Raw genomic sequence first — 15846 nt, 5'->3', positions numbered from 1 at the left:
TGTAGGCATCCACTGGGGGTCTTGGAATGTATGCCCCACGGACCAGTATGTTAGTAGTAGTATAATTAACAGTAGTAATTCTGATCTATGTGGTTCAGACTTCTGGGCTATTTGTGTAATATTTATTCTTGCTTCTGGTTTCCCCAGTGTATTTTTTCTGGCTGGAGAAATTGGAAGAGTTAAGAAAATGCAGCAGGAGTAAAGGCTTTGGGTTCTGACCACACTCTGTTAGTGATAACAATAACTAACATTCGTATTGCAATTTTCTCCCAAAAGTTACTGCATTTGGTTCACAAAATATCACTGTGAGGCAAGTGTTGTTACCTTCATTTTTAGGTAAATAGGCAGGTTTGGGGACACTCTCCCAGTATTACTTAGGTAGTATTAGATCAGCCTTGATATAAACCCTGGATTACCTTGTCCAAGTCCATGTTTATTCCATCGCACCAGCATCTCCCAGCTGGCTGTATGCTAGGAATCCACTTCCCCTTTCTGAGCCTCAGCTCCCTCAGCTAGAAAATGTCTAAATGATCTCTTAGAGTCCTTTCAAATTTAAATTCTATGACTCTGTGAGCCCTGTTTTCCTCCAGCACCTATTTAAAAAACTGCTACAGCTTTAAAAAGTACTAAAATAATGAGATTTTATTTCTGCTTGGAATTGCACAGCTCTTTCAAAATCTGATTCAAGAGATGAAAATCAGATAATGAAAAAATTCTCTTTCTTTCCAAGTAATGCCTAGAAACAGAATACCTTGAAAAATAATTGGTTTTGTTAGGCATGACACTCTCAGAAGGGTCTTCGTTATTTTTTTTTCTTAAATGCTACATGAGGGTTTTTCTCTAAGCTTATTTCAAAAGTAAAAATGGAAGAAAACATAGTGACTTCTCTAGAAATGAAGCCATTTAGAGAAGCATAAACATAAATATGAAATATTTAATCGCCAAGTAGCTAAATAAATAAACATTTCTAAAAAGAAAAGGTAGGCCCTGGCTGGTGGTCCAGCAGGTGGAGCATCGGCCCCACATGCAGACCTCCTGGGTTTGATTCCCAGTCAGGACACACACGAGAAATGACCATCTGCTTCTCCTTTCCTCCCTCTCCCCCTTCTTTCTCTCTTCCTTTCTTGCAGCCAGTGGCTCAACTGGTTCGAGCCTCAGCCCCAGGTGCTGAGGATAGGTCGGTTGATTTCAAGCATCAGCTCTAGATGGGGATTTCCAAGTAGGTCCTGGTTGGGATGTATGTGGGAATCTGTCTTAGTACCTCACCTCCTCTCACTTAAAAAGAAAAAAAAAACAGAAAGAAAACGCAAATCATGGTCTTCAGTTTATTATTTACCTGGGAAATGTGTTTTGTATGCATTATTTGTATTATTCACATACAAACTGCCTCTGGGCCACACAGCCAACAGAGCACTTGAGTTGTATGTTTCTTCTCCATAAGGTGTTTTGTCTCGAACTTTTACTTGTGGCCAAATGGAAAAACCCTGCTTTTGGTGTCACATAAAAAAAACTTTACACGGAAAACTTTGGATTTGGACAGTCTTTTTTCAGTTTTATTTTGCTAAAAAGTAGAATGCACATGGGCATAAAAAGAAATACATGCAAAATATTTTTGTGCACACCTCTAACACACTATATTCCACTTCTGAAGACTTCAAATTGAAAAAGAAGAATCCCAAAGCCAAATTACATGGTTTGAAAAGTTAATATTATAAAAACTAGATTCCTAACACAAACACTGCAAGTACAGCCATTCAGTTACAAAAAATTAATGTTTATAAGTATTAAGTAAATGTCAACAACAAGGAGACAAAAACTGCAGAACCAAAATGTACTTCCCACTATGAACTATTAGAAATTGTATTTAGTGTTGAAGGCCATCCATGATGTTAACATAAAATAGATACAACCTTAACCCGGACCCTATGCCAAACTTACAAACACAGGGGAAGCCATATTCAAAACTACCTCCTTTCTCTGCTACCTTTAAAAAAAATATTTTTTTGTTTTGTGTTTTTGTAAATAAAAGAGTCCCTGAGAATCTACACTAACTCTGAGATACAGAAAAATTGATTCAATAACTGACCATGAAGTTATCCTTTGAGATATGTCACTTTTCTTTTTAATGATCATATACTTTTTAATGACCACACATGAGAGTGAGTGTGTGTGTGTGTGTGTGTGTGTGTGTGTATAAACCCTTTGAAAGATATTTTTGGAAATTTAACTAGGAAACTTTTTCCCTTTCCTCATGACCAGTCCCTGATAATTTAATAGTAGGGGTTTGTTAGTTAGTTAGTTTTTAGAGAAAATCTACCTAGAGCCTTTCTGTATAGTCAGCAACCTCCTTGTCCCTGTATATTTGAACCTTCCAAAAATAATAGAATGCTCCAAAGTCCTTGCAACCCCTGAAAAGTCTCCAGGCACTCCCTGCAGGTTTTACCCTGCCTGGTGTTTTATATTCATTTGCTCACAGCACCAAGTTACAAAAGGGCCTTGTGGCAGGAGCACATGTATATCCCTCCTGGTGCTCCCATGGGGACACTGGTGGCTTCACCTTGGAAAGAAACACAAGCTTCCTGCTAGGGACATATCTAGCTGCTTCCCTCTCCCTTGGGGAGAGGGGACATTCGGGTACATAAGTAGTCCCCTAGAAGCTCAGCTCAGAAGAAAAGTATTCTAATGCACTCTCATGAAGTATTCCAAGCATGCAAAGAGAAAATCCAAAACAGAAGTGAGAAGAGAATAGCAGTAAGTTGGAAGAGCGCCTAAGTATTGTGTTCAAGTGAGAAATGTCCACTCAACTGCTAATTTCAATGCCATGTTCAATGAGCATACTAACAATACTTCCTAAAAGGGAAAGCGACTGCACCATTTCCAGCCTCAGAAACTAAAACTGCTCTCTTTATCCCTAAACAGCTTCAAAATTCTTACTTAACACAAACTATCGCTAATATTTTAAAGAAGTTTGAAGACTCAAGTCTACTTCAATAAATATTTAAATAATTGCTAAATCAACCCACCTATTACGTTTTCAAAATATAGCCAATGGCAACTGAGCAGTTAACACAATGGTGCCTAAGCAGTGTGCTGCATTTAGAGAAACATCTGAGAAGAATGGTGCTGATCTGGGGTGGGGTGTCCTGCCCATCTACACTGGTGGCCGAGGCTGGCAGAAGGTAAGGCTCCTGTCCCCACCCAGAGTCTTGGGCATGTTCTCACAGCCTGTTTCAGACACCATCTCTCTCTCCTTTCCCATGGGCCCCTAAGCCAGTGCTGAGGAAGACTTCACAAGTGAGCACAGGACCAGGCATGAGATACATGCACGTGACCAAACATTCACAATAATGAACCTCATCAAGCAAAACAAAGGCCGAACAGAACCAACCTGGAGTTGTCATACAATCTCTCTCACACACAACAAAGCAAAACTGGGATAAAACCAATTTAACTTTCCTGTCACAATTCAAAATAGAGCTAAGCCTTCTGAGAATTTGGGTGTTTCAGACAGAAAGTGGGGCACTGAAAAGCCCACCTCCCCTCAGCTGTCAGCACTGGGAGCCAGAAGCCTTCCTGAATCCTGGCCAGTTGCCCATTGGCTCCCAGAAGGCATCGCTCTGCACATCTGGGCTCCCTTTAGAATTATTGAGCATGTTCAAGGTCTAAAGTATGATGCTCAGAGGTAGCCCCATGACTCTAATAATGGAATAACACTTCCTTTTTTGGTGAGGAAAGCCCAATAGGTCTGAGCTAACAATCTCTCAGCTCTGGCTCTAAAAATACCCTGCAGCACAGACTGTTTGGCACTTTATTTTGTTTGCCAGAGGAACTCGAAAGAACTCCAGAGAATGTTTCAGATTCCCTGTAACTGCCCTGAACTCTTTCCCTGCTCTGCTGACCTCAAAAAGTAACTTTGGGAAAGTTACTTTTTGTTTTTCAACTTTTGAGTTCTTGGAATTCTGTCCTAAACGCCTGAAGTACAATTCCCGTCTTGGATTAATTACTAGCTTGGTTTAGGAATCTTCATTTGGCTTCTAGTCTGAACTATGCAAATACACAATCTGTATAGAGAAGAAAGGACTAAAATTATACTTCAAAAGAGCTCGGTTGCTTCCTGTCTCCCCCTCTCCTCCAAAAAACACATCAACCTTCTTGAACCCTTTGTCGTCAGAGGCAGGAGCAGCTTCCCGCCTGTCCACATCAGATTCTCTGGGTCCCTATACATTGATGGCGTGAGCATGCTTCTTGCACAGGGGCTTGTCCTTCTTGGAGTAGAATGGCTGCCCCTCCAGATTCACATGGCAGACCTGGACAGAAAACAGACCTGTGTGAGACAGGGCCTTGCAGGCCATGAGGTGGGGAAAAAATGAGCAAAAGATTTCAGTCACCCCTTTATGAAAAAGCACTGTCTTTTGCAGATGAGAGGAAAGGCAACAGCCTAACTCTCCCCACTATAAATTCTTGACAACAAGAGCAGACCAGATGAGTTAAACTGTATAAAATTTAAAACTTTCAAAGCAGAACATGGAGCAAAACTCATTAAATTACATTAATTACATGTAATGGAATAGATGAAAATACACATGAGGACCAATTGATGCAATCTAAAACTGAATAAGAACCAATACAAATTTGTAAGTCAGTATCCACTGAGGTTATTAACATCTAAAGAAATACCATCAGTAAACGAGCAAACACATCAGAAAAATTATCCTCACTCATAATTAAAGGAAAAAGAAGACCTCCATAAATACCACGAGAAACCTATTAATTTAGTAAAATAAAAAACCAAAACAGAACAAAACCCTCACTAGCTTATCACCTTTAACCTTATATAACTGTAGCAAAAAAGTAGGGGAAAAAAAGAGTCATCAAAAGCCAGAGATCTCAAAAGGGGATCAGGCCTGTCTGTGTACTGTTGGGGCCACATGGGTTGGCTTAGTCTCCTGTAGGGGGTGTGCCTGTCCTGTACCCCAGTAACCCCACTCGGGAAAATTGTATCTTGCAGAAACTACTTCACCGACAAGAAGGCAATGTGTGCTCTGCTAAAAACTGAAAACCACTGAAACTTCTCTTAAGAGGGAGAAAGTTAAATACATTTTTACAGTTAAATACATTTTTTCCATATGGAATGACATCATGAGAAAGATAAACTGAACATGGAGAAGTGAATGCAGGGAAATGTTATAGGAAAAGAAGAGGCAAGATATTATTTCCCCATGATGGCTACTTATGGGCACAGATTGAAGATGGAGACACCACTGACAGAGGGAGCTAAGTGAAACTTGTGGAGGTACTGTGGGCCAAGCAGGACGTCAGACACTCTATGGACATGATCTCATTTAATTCTCACAAAACCTTATGGGATATATAGGACTTCTCTCCATTTCACAACGGGAAAAACTGAGGTTCAGAGAGCTCAAGTGTCTTGTCATGTACCGAGTAAGCTGGAGAGCTGGGAACCTAGGTGCCCACGTCCAGGTTTGTAAAACTCCAGTTCAAGCTCATTTTCTTTACAGCTCACAGCAGAGAGGGACTATGTTTACTTGAAATTGTTCTGGGTTTACAAACTTGTGTAGAAGTAGTCCTCCAAGATTTTTAGACTACTAATATGTACGATGACCCTGGGTGTGCAATAATGCCCATATGTCAGTCAGCTGGTAAGTCACATTGGCTGGGCTTGGCCCCAGCCTCAGAGAGGGCAATGAGGTTTCCTAATGGGGAGTAGAATTGCAGGCCACACCCAGGACACTAGCATTGGATGAAGAAGTGCAGGCGGAGTTTCCACGCATGGGTAGGCATAGGGATACAGAAATCACTCTACTGAGATGATCTTGGGTCAGTGAACATGTGTCTGCTCCAAGAGATCGGGAAGAAAACCGGCATCATGGTGGCCCCATGTGCAAAGCCCTGATGGCCAGTTAAGGATGTTATACTTGGGAGCACACAGAGTGGCCAATGAGCTCTGGAAGACAGTGACCTGGAAGTATCTGAAAACACCCCTGATGGATAGAATCATGTTAAGTGTAACCAGGCTTTTTTGATGGCCTCAAGCTGCTGATGACAACAGAGTCAAGTCCAGGAAGTTGGCACTCAAGACCCAACTGAGACAGATGTCATGGGAGACAAAAAGGCAGCGCTGGAGCGAGTTGGCAAGGAGACGCCTATCAACCCTGCCTGGTGGTCTGCAACAGTGCTGGTTGCTTGTGAGAACGCTTGGATGAGTCAGGCTGGAGAGGGTACTGGGAGACTAAAGATCAAGGAGTAAGGAAGGGCCAGAGCCTCAGAGGTGGCTTACAAATAAGATGGGGCTAAGGGCAGGAACAGTCATAGAGACGCTGTGTTCAGTGTCCTGGGCCAGGAGATTGCAGGCAAGATGCAAGGTGACTTCATGGTGGAGGAGGCTTCTAGCCTACTCAGCACAGGGGCATAGCAGGGATGCCACCTCCCAGGCTAGTAGACTCAAGGCCTGGCTGATACGGAGTGCTGGCCATGGACAGTGCTGACCACAGAGTAGAAGGCAATGACATAGGCCAGGTACGGCCACCCTTAGGACTTCCCACAAAAGTTATACCACCACCTGTCCCCTCCTGATACCCACACTAGTGAGGAAGGGCTAGAAGTCAACTAAACTTGGAGGAAACAAGGGGCCAGTAAGACATCTTCTCCCCAGTAATGTAAGACCCAAACGCTTTCCCTGGAACTCAAGTGTCGAAGGCAGACAGGAGTTAAACCCTCATCTTGACCCATGCTGCCCTTTCTAAACCTTCATTGTACTAACTTGTGACTTTAGAGAGATGCTGTCTTGTTCTGTCCTTTAACTGCTTGTATATGTTAACTTTGTTTTCCTTTCAAGATTCTAAATTCCTTGTTGGTGGAGTTCTGGAATATTCTTGTACTCCTAAAACTTAGTAATTTGAATTAGCTTAAAGGATGTGTGCTCCTGAGATATGACTGATGGAGAAAATAGCACATTAACTGGAAGAGCTAGTCCTGATCTTCCTTTCTTACTAGTTTTTTTTAAGTTACATTAAAAGGTATGCTCATTAAAAGTGATTTGGAAATATAAAGTGATAGAAAGAGGAACAAAAAAAGCTCTCAAAGTTTTCCAATTAAAGTACTGTTTTCCCATTGGTACACAAGGACACATGCACTCCCTGTTCATCACAGTATTATTCACAGTGGCCAAGACATAGAAACAACCAAACTGTCCCTTGATAGAGAATTGGATAAAGAAAATGTGGTACATATATACAATGGAATACTACTCAGCCATAAGAAACGATGACATATTCACATTTACACAACATGAATGGACTTTGAGAACATTGTGCTAAGTGAAATAAATGAATTAGAAAAAGTTAAGAACTATATGATTTCACACATAGGTGGGATATAAAACTGAGACTCATGGACATAGACAAAAGTGAAGTGGTTACCTAAGAGAGTGAGAGGAGAGGAGTAAAGAAGGACAAATATAAGGTGATAGAAAATGATTTGACTTTGTATGATGGGCACACAATGCAATCAACAGTTCAAATGCTATAGAGATGTTTACCTGAAACCTATGTATTCTTATTGACCAATGTTACCCTATTAAATTTAATTTCTAAAGAAAAAAGAAAAAAAACAAAAATATTGATTTCCAAAATTTAAAACTGTGTTCTACTTTGATATGTCCTAATGGGACACTGTGTGCCACACACAGCTAGATTGTGGGAAGACAGAAATGATTCTCCATGTTGATTCTCCAAAGGACGGGATTTTCCTGGTTTCTTTGGATGGATCCTTTGGGCAGTGCTATGGGTGTCTCACACCTGACTAAACTTATTTGTAATCACAGCCTGAACAACCCTAAGCTTTACTGCTTCTTCAAGTCTTCCTCCAGGATTTGTGCTATCATGACTCCCAGCTAAACACAGTAGGCTCTAGGCAACAGATCCATGCTCACTTTTGCCATGGTTCCCTTTCCACGCATCACAGACTTCTCATCAGCCTTCCCTAGGAGAACAGGCTTCTGGGCAATTGTCTTCCCTGGATCTTCTCCAAGTCTCTTGGATTCTTCTAGAAGTTGGGTAACCTGACTTGCAGCCAACATCTTAGAGTCGGACAAGCCATGGCTTGAACATAAGGGTTAGAGAGGCATCTTCTGTGCCTTGCTGAGCTGTGGCTCTGTAGGGACAACCCAAAGCCTGAATATTTATATTATTGTTCCTCCTTGGAGTGGAGCCCTGATATATTAATACTTAAATGAATATAAAAAGCAACTAGAGAATCTGTTCAAAGATCTGGAAAATCAGTGTTATGAGTTGAATCATGTCTCCCCCAAATTCATCAGTTGAAGTGAACCCCTAGTACTTCCAGCTCACCCATCACAGGACCACAGAAGTGATCTCATTTGGAAACAGAGTCTTTGCTGATGTAATTAAGATGTAAGTTAAGATGAGGTCATAGTGTAGCATGGGACCCTAATCCAGTATGGCAAGCGTCCTTATAAGAGGAGAAGTGCACAGAGACAGACACACACATAAAGGAGAATGCCATGTGAAGACACAGACACACAGACGGCAAACAGCCATGTGACAATGGAGCCAGAGACTGGAGTTATATGATTGTAAGCCAAGAAACAGCAAGGATAGCTGGCAAACACCAGAATCTAGGAGAGAGAGCACAGCCCTGCTGATGCCTTAAATTTGGACTTGTAGCCCCCAGAACTGGAAGAGAATAAATTTCTGTTGATGAAGCCATGAATTTATGGTACTTTGTTATGGTGGCCCTAGCAGACGGATCACAGAATAAATACAGTGTTCCCCACTAACAGGGGGGGCAGTGTAGAAATGATTATGAAACCTGGAGTATATTGCAGCAAACTTCACACTTGGGTTACCCTATGTCATAAGTCTATAAAAGTTCAAGTTTAAACTATACAGTCTTTTATATTCCCACAATTTACCTTGATCAGCTCTGGTTTAAAAAAAAATAGTAGTAGCACATTAATTTTCCCAGATAAGGTTTAGTCAGTGACAGGCTATCATTTCAAGGTTTATTAGGGATAGCTATTTGCTAACTCTAAACAGAATCTAAATGTCTCATAGCCATGTCCCCTCCTCAACCCAAAGCCCTTGGAAGGAAAATGCCAATCTTTCAACCCAGCTGTTGAGCAGAAATAAATTGCACATGGTTAGTAATTAATCTAGGGATTATCTCCTGGAAACAACATATCAAGCACAAGACCATTTAGAAAAATGAAATGATATTCAGTCCTACTTTCTAAAGGTTGTATCAAAAGAAACTTTATCTCGGCTTTTCATGAAATTAGTTAATAAGCTCCAATCTAGTGTTCCTCATGAAAATTTAGGGGGAAACCCTTGAATCACTTTATTGTATCATTTTTTTAAGATTTTTAAAATTTTATTCATTTTTAAGAGAGAGGAGAAAGAAAGAGACAGACAGACAGAGAGAACAGGGTAGGAGCAGGAAGCATCAACTTCCATATGTGCCTTGACCAGGCAAGCCCAGGGTTTTGAACTGGCAACCTCAGCGTTCCAGGTCGACACTTTATCCACTGCGCCACCACAGGTCAGGCCTGCTTTATCATATCTAAAACAACTTATAACCATGGGAGGCCATCTGCCTCTCTTTAAGTCCAAGTATCATTCACTGCTCCCACCTACTATGAATAAAGCTAGGGAGGTAGATCCTGGGACATTTTGTTGTCCTTAATGAAATGGAGAGTAACAAGGCCATACTGGTTTATAATAAAACTTTGTTTAACTATAACATAATCAAAGCATCATGAGATTCACCAACTTTTAAAAAATGATAAAAATATTAAAATGCCAGAGCTGAAAAGATGTACAGTGTTGGTCATCTGGCCCACTTGGTCCCTCCTGCCCCTTCTCAGAAATTTAGGACCCCAGGTTAAAAACATACTGCACAAATGAAGCAGGTATCATGCCAGGTATGCCCCAGGGCCTCGATGAACTTGTCACCAGCCTCCACAGGAAAATCGCAGCCGTGACACTTGGTGCTGAACAGATTGATGTAGTCTGAAACGAAAGGCAAAGTAAGGACCAGCATCCAGGCCGGCTAGGAGGAGCATTCTGGCCAGATCGACTCACCGCCAGGAAACCCCCCAAATCACTAGGCGAGGGACAGTGGGTGAAATCCAACTGGTTACTTGTCATCTTGCAGACAAAATACTTAGTTACAAGATTTTTGTCCCTTTCCAATAATTTGAACTGGTATTATGCATATTCAAGCTTAGTCACCGCCCTGTGCTGGTTTAATTTGAAAACACTTTCTCAAACTCTCATCAACTTTCTGCAGGGTGATCTTCTCCTATGTCTCTGTCACCTATCATAGCCCAAACAGAAAATATCTCTCTCTCTCTCTCTCTCTCTCTCTCTCTCTCACACACACACACACACACACACATACACACATACACACACACACAATAATTTTTGAAAAGTAAGAAAAAAAGATATATCTCTTAGCAGCTATGCTTATTTTGGAAAAATGACAGCCCTTAACATTTTAAATAGTTATAGAATGTTCTTTGCTTGGTCATTCTTCCATTATTGGGCATTTGTTTCAATAAAAACTTTCACTACTGGAAACAATATTTCAGGTACTTTGTTGGTATGTGGACAAAGAGATAATAATACCAAATATTATTTGCATAATGCTTTATAGTTTACCAAGCATTCTCATATCGATGGTAGTATTTACTGGTATCTCAGAGTCAAGGTCTTTGTACTCCCAACACAGTGCCTGGCACACAAGTCAGTATCTACAAATACATGTTGAATGAATGAGTGAATGGATGAATCAATGAGTCAAAAATCAATGAATGCAATTAAGCTTTGCAATTTCTGGAAGATTGAACTATTATTGTTTTTCTATTTGGTTTGGATTGATTTTGTGGATGAGGAAACTAGAGGTCTAAGAAGTGAAGTGCCTCGCCAGTCACATGGCTGAAACCCAATGGGCCAGGTCCTGTGCTTCTCCACCACAAGAGCTGCCTTCTCTGGGTCACAGAGGTAGCAACTGTACTGCCCTCACTATAGAACTCTTCCAGATTCTTCTAGAAAAGCATGATGACTTTTACAAAGCCTTCATTTCCCCAGAAGGGTACTAGTCTCTCTACAGCTCGGCCACAGCTGGCTTTTTCTTACAGTGGCTCTTTTTTTTTTTTTTTTTTGTCCACATCTCCTTGTGGACAGCATGCCTACTCACTGCCTTAGACCAGGGGTCAGGAACCTATGGCTCATAAGCCAGATGTGGCTCTTTTGATGGCTACATCTGGCTCGTAGACAAATCTTTAATAAAAAAATAATAACATTAAAAATATAAAACATGCTCATGTATTACAATCAATTCATTTCCTACTGCTCATATTCATGGTTGCAGGTGGCTGGAGCCAATCACAGCTGTCCTCCGGGACAACACCAAATTTTTATTGGATAATGCATAATGTACACGGGTCGTTGTATGGCTCTCACAGAACTACATTTTAAAATATGTGACGTTCATGGCTCTCTCAGCCAAAAAGTTTCCCGACCCCTGCCTTAGACACATGCTGAGAGGCTGAGTGCCATGGGCGTTAGGAATTGGGTTCTGAAGAAAGAGAGAGCTGGGAAGGAACTGTTCAAACCAAAGGCAAGTCACCTGACTTCTAGTGCCTCAACTTTCTCATCTCTATAATGGGATCTAACTCATAGAGTTGTTATACAGAATAAATAAGATAATGTATGTGAGGACTTGGCACAAATCCTCAAAATGTTGGCTCTTATTTTGAATGTCTTCATAAATGATAAAAGAGGGAAGGGAACTGATTCGAGTGCCACATGCCAACCCAATATTAGTGTTCTTCTACATTTCTGTTTAATCTTCACAGCTGCCCTGTGAAAAGGCATTCTTCCCATTTGAAAGATGAGGAAACTGGCTGTAGAGGTCCCACCACACTGGTAGCAAGGAGCCTGATGGACTCGGAATTCATCACCCTCTCTTTGTGACTTCATGCTGTTTCCAGTTTTCTACTGGCCACTGGGCTTTGATAAGTTACATCTCTTGCATACATACTTTTCCAAAGTATGGTTTCCCTTTTGGATTTCATTATAGTTTGACACACAAATGCTTTTATACATATCACAGTCTGTTAACCTTGTTTTTGACAGCACACTTAATTCTTTTCAGTAGGCAGAAATCTATCACCTCACCAGAGCAAAGAAAATATTCTTCTGCTTCCTTTAGGAAGTTGCAGCAGGCTGATGGTTCATTCTATGCTCTATAGCAGTGGTCCCCAACCTTTTTTGGGCCACGGACCGGTTTAATGTCAGAAAATATTTTCACGGACCCGCCTTTAGGGTGGGATGGGTAAATGTATCACGTGACCGAGACAAGCGTCAAGAGTGAGGCTTAGACGGATGTAACATAGGGAATCTGGTCATTTTTAAAAATAAAACATCGTTCAGACTTAAATATAAATAAAACGGAAATAATGTAAGTTATTTATTCTTTCTCTTCAGACCGGTACCAGTCCGCGGCCCGGGGGTTGGGGGCCACTGCTCTATAGGACCTTATCAGTGTTGGAGGAGAAACAAGGCTATAGGCCAACACACCTCCACTGCAGGGCAAGCCCTGCACCCCACTCCCGACTTCTCTCTTCTTACTTGCAGCTGGTCTCCAGATGCCCTGGACTCTCCCCTCCACCTCCATACTTCTGTTTGTACCAGGACCTGGGCTTGGAAAACCATCCTCATGTGTCTGCCTGAACCTCTGCAATTGTTTGGGCCAGGCCTTCCTCCTGGGAAGTCATCATCCCTACCCCCACCAAGAGATATGAGATGGCCTTTCAGAGGGCTTCTCTGGGGCTTCTCTTTCCTCTTTATTCACTCACTCACTCACTCATTCATTCATTCCAATTATGTGCTGGCACATTACATGATGATGGGTCTACTTGAGGGTTTTTTTTTTAAGACTTTATTCATTTTAGAGAAGAGAAAGAGAGAGAAAGAAAAGGGCGAGGGTGAGGAGCAGGAAGCATCAACTCCCACATGTGCCTTGACCAGGCAAGCCCAGGGTTTCAAACTGGCAACCTCAGCGTTCCAGGTTGATGCTTTATCCTCTGCGCCACCACAGGTCAGGCTACTTGAGGTTTTGAAGGGGAGGTACCTCCTCCTCTATGCTCGGCATCTTGCACAAGAATTGGCTGCATTTGATGGATAATAAATTGAAAAACAGAGAAATGGTTCAAAAACCCTTATTAAACAGTAATTCCTTATCGTGTTGTGAAGCCTATGGTTTTTCACAGATTAAGCTTTTTATAATGGGTTGATGTTATTTCTGGAATGTCTAATCTTTCCTACTGATTGATTTTTTTGTTTTAAACTTGATTCTGTATGACCAGGAGAACTGCCACTTTGTTTCAAAAGTTGGTAGCACAGCTCTGACCCTAATACATTAAAACAAAACAAAAAAGCTGATATTCATTCTAAAAAAAGAGAATGTAATCCGTATTGAATTGAGTTTGCCCATGGGTCTTTTCCACCAGAAGCATTATCTAGCTCTTCATTTATTTATTCCAGGAGTCCCCAAACTACAGCCCACAGGCCACATACGGCCCCCGCTGCACTTCCAGAAGGGGCACCTCTTTCATCGGTGGTCAGTGAGAGGAGCACAGGATGCATCATGTACAGTACTACTTCCGGTGATGCAGGACACACGCATCACGGCTCCGGAAGTGCATCATATCACTTGTTATAGCTAGCAGTGACAAATATGGAACCGGACATTGACCATCTCATTAGCCAAAAGCAGGCCCATAGTTTCCATTGAAATACTGGTCAGTTTGTTGATTTAAATTTACTTGTTCTTTATTTTAAATATTGTATTTGTTCCCGTTTTGTTTTGTTTTTACTCTAAAATAAGATATGTGCAGTGTGCATAGGGATTTGTTCATATTTTTTTTATAGTCCGGCCCTCCAACGGTCTGAGGGACAGTGAACTGGCCCCCTGTGTAAAAAGTTTGGGGACCCCTGATTTATTCCTTCCTTTATCTCTCTTATTAGATCTTTACAATTTTCTTTGACTAACTCTTTGCCTAAAGCTATATCCATACCCTGTGTATTTAATGGACTTTGTTGCTATCATAAAAGGATTTCCATCCAACAAATCACAGATGCGCTGTGTTGAAAAAGTGCTTAGTGCTTTACTGGAGCAGTGGTTCTCAAATGTTAGAACCATCTGGAGGGTTCATTGCAATACAAGTTGCAGGGGCCCACCACTGGGTTTCTGATTCAACAGATCTGGAATTGGGCTGGACGACCTGCATATCTAACAGGTTCCCAGGTCCTGGGACCACACTTGGACTCCTAAACCTAACTCTATATCAGAATCAACTGGGGTGGGTGAGGTGCACCCCACGTAATTCCGCTTCTGCAGGTTTGGGAAGTTATCTTTTCTATCTCTGAGAATAGAATTCCCCAGGTGACTGTGATTCTCCACCAGGCCTGGGTGCTGCTCAGGTAGGTGCAGGCCAATCTGGAAGGGGTTGGCCCTCCCACCCCACCTGTCTTACTTATATGCAAGATGTCATATATGAAAGTGTCAGCTTATCATTGCAGCCAACTGAAATCTTTTTGAATCTAGAGTCTATCATCCTGTGCCTTCTTCCAAGGTGTTAATAAAAATGATGACAAAGTTACCACAATGAGATACTACCTCACACTAAACAGAAAATAACAAGTATAGGCAAAATGTAGAGAAATTAGAACTCTGTGCCCTGTTCATGGGATGTAAAGTGGGGCAGCCACTGTGGAAAACAGTATGGAGGTTCCTCAAAAAGTAAAAAATAGAACTACCATTTGACCCAGCATTTCTAACTTTGGGAATATACCCAAAAGAATTGGAAAGAGGACTTTGAGGAGATATTTGCACACTAACATTCACAGCAGCTCTGTTCCCAACAGTCAGGAAGTGAGAGCAACTCAAGTGGCCAGCCGTCTTGGGGGGGCTACTGTGGGGAGGGCAGTGGTGACGGTGGGGGTCCATCGTTCTTCCGCAAACCTGAGACACAAACTACGCCTTATCACAGATTATTAAAGTTATAATGCTTTTAGTTGATTAATGATGGCAATTCACATAGGAACAATAGCACTTTTCTTAACTACCAATAATCACCGTCTGCTCATAAGAAGGGAAAAAAGGACAGGTGTTATCTTCTCCCTTTTACAGATATGAAAACTGAGGCACAGAGTTACTAAGTAAGTCATCTGATTAACTTCAGAGCTGGAAATACAACTTACCAGCATATAAGAATCTTGCTTTTATAATTTATTGTGGTGGGGGGGGTTCATCTTAGTTTGCTTTTATAATTTATTGTGGTGGGGGGGTTTCATCTTAGTTTGCTTTTCCCCTTGAAAAACAGGAATGCTCTCTCTATTTTGATTTTATATATATATATATTTTTTTAAGATTTTATTTATTTTAATTTTATTTATTCATTTTAGAGAGAAGAAAGATGAGAGATAGAGATATAAAGAGAAGGGGAGGAGCAGGAAGCATCAACTCCCATATGTGCCTTGACCAGGCAAGCCCAGGGTTTCAAGCTGGTGACCTCTGCATTCCAGGTCGAAGCTTTATCCACTGCGCCACCACAGGTCAGGCTCTCCTTTTTTATTTTAAAGTCAACTAATTCACTGTGTTTTCCTTTTTGCTCTCTAATGTGTTCTTCTATTACTCAGTCACTGCTGCTCTGTTCTCTTCATTATCAGTAGACTTGATTTTCCCTCTTTTACTTAGTACTTATTTTCTGTTTTTACTGTCTTAACCTACATATCT

The 15846-nt window shown here is 41.3% G+C and overlaps 1 protein-coding gene across 8 annotated transcripts in view; it reads right to left on the bottom strand.

Annotated features, from left to right (window-relative positions):
* Nucleotides 1–1525: 1525 nt before the first annotated feature.
* The window catches only part of LDB3 (LIM domain binding 3), a 62377-nt gene continuing 48056 nt past the window's right edge, over nucleotides 1526–15846 (bottom strand). For all 8 annotated transcript variants that reach the window (XM_066243948.1, XM_066243952.1, XM_066243949.1 and 5 more), the window contains 2 exons: nucleotides 9934–10049; nucleotides 1526–4307 (listed from right to left, as the gene is read on the bottom strand). In XM_066243948.1, coding sequence (XP_066100045.1) covers nucleotides 4218–4307; nucleotides 9934–10049 — 206 coding nt within the window. In that variant the 3' untranslated portion in view covers nucleotides 1526–4217. The remainder of the gene's footprint in view (nucleotides 4308–9933; nucleotides 10050–15846) is intronic.

Source organism: Saccopteryx bilineata, chromosome 9 (genome assembly GCF_036850765.1).
Source record: "Saccopteryx bilineata isolate mSacBil1 chromosome 9, mSacBil1_pri_phased_curated, whole genome shotgun sequence".
NCBI classification, from domain to species: domain Eukaryota; kingdom Metazoa; phylum Chordata; class Mammalia; order Chiroptera; family Emballonuridae; genus Saccopteryx; species Saccopteryx bilineata.
The sequence above is the reverse complement of the archived record's forward strand: the minus strand, read 5'-3'. Positions and strand labels throughout refer to the sequence as shown.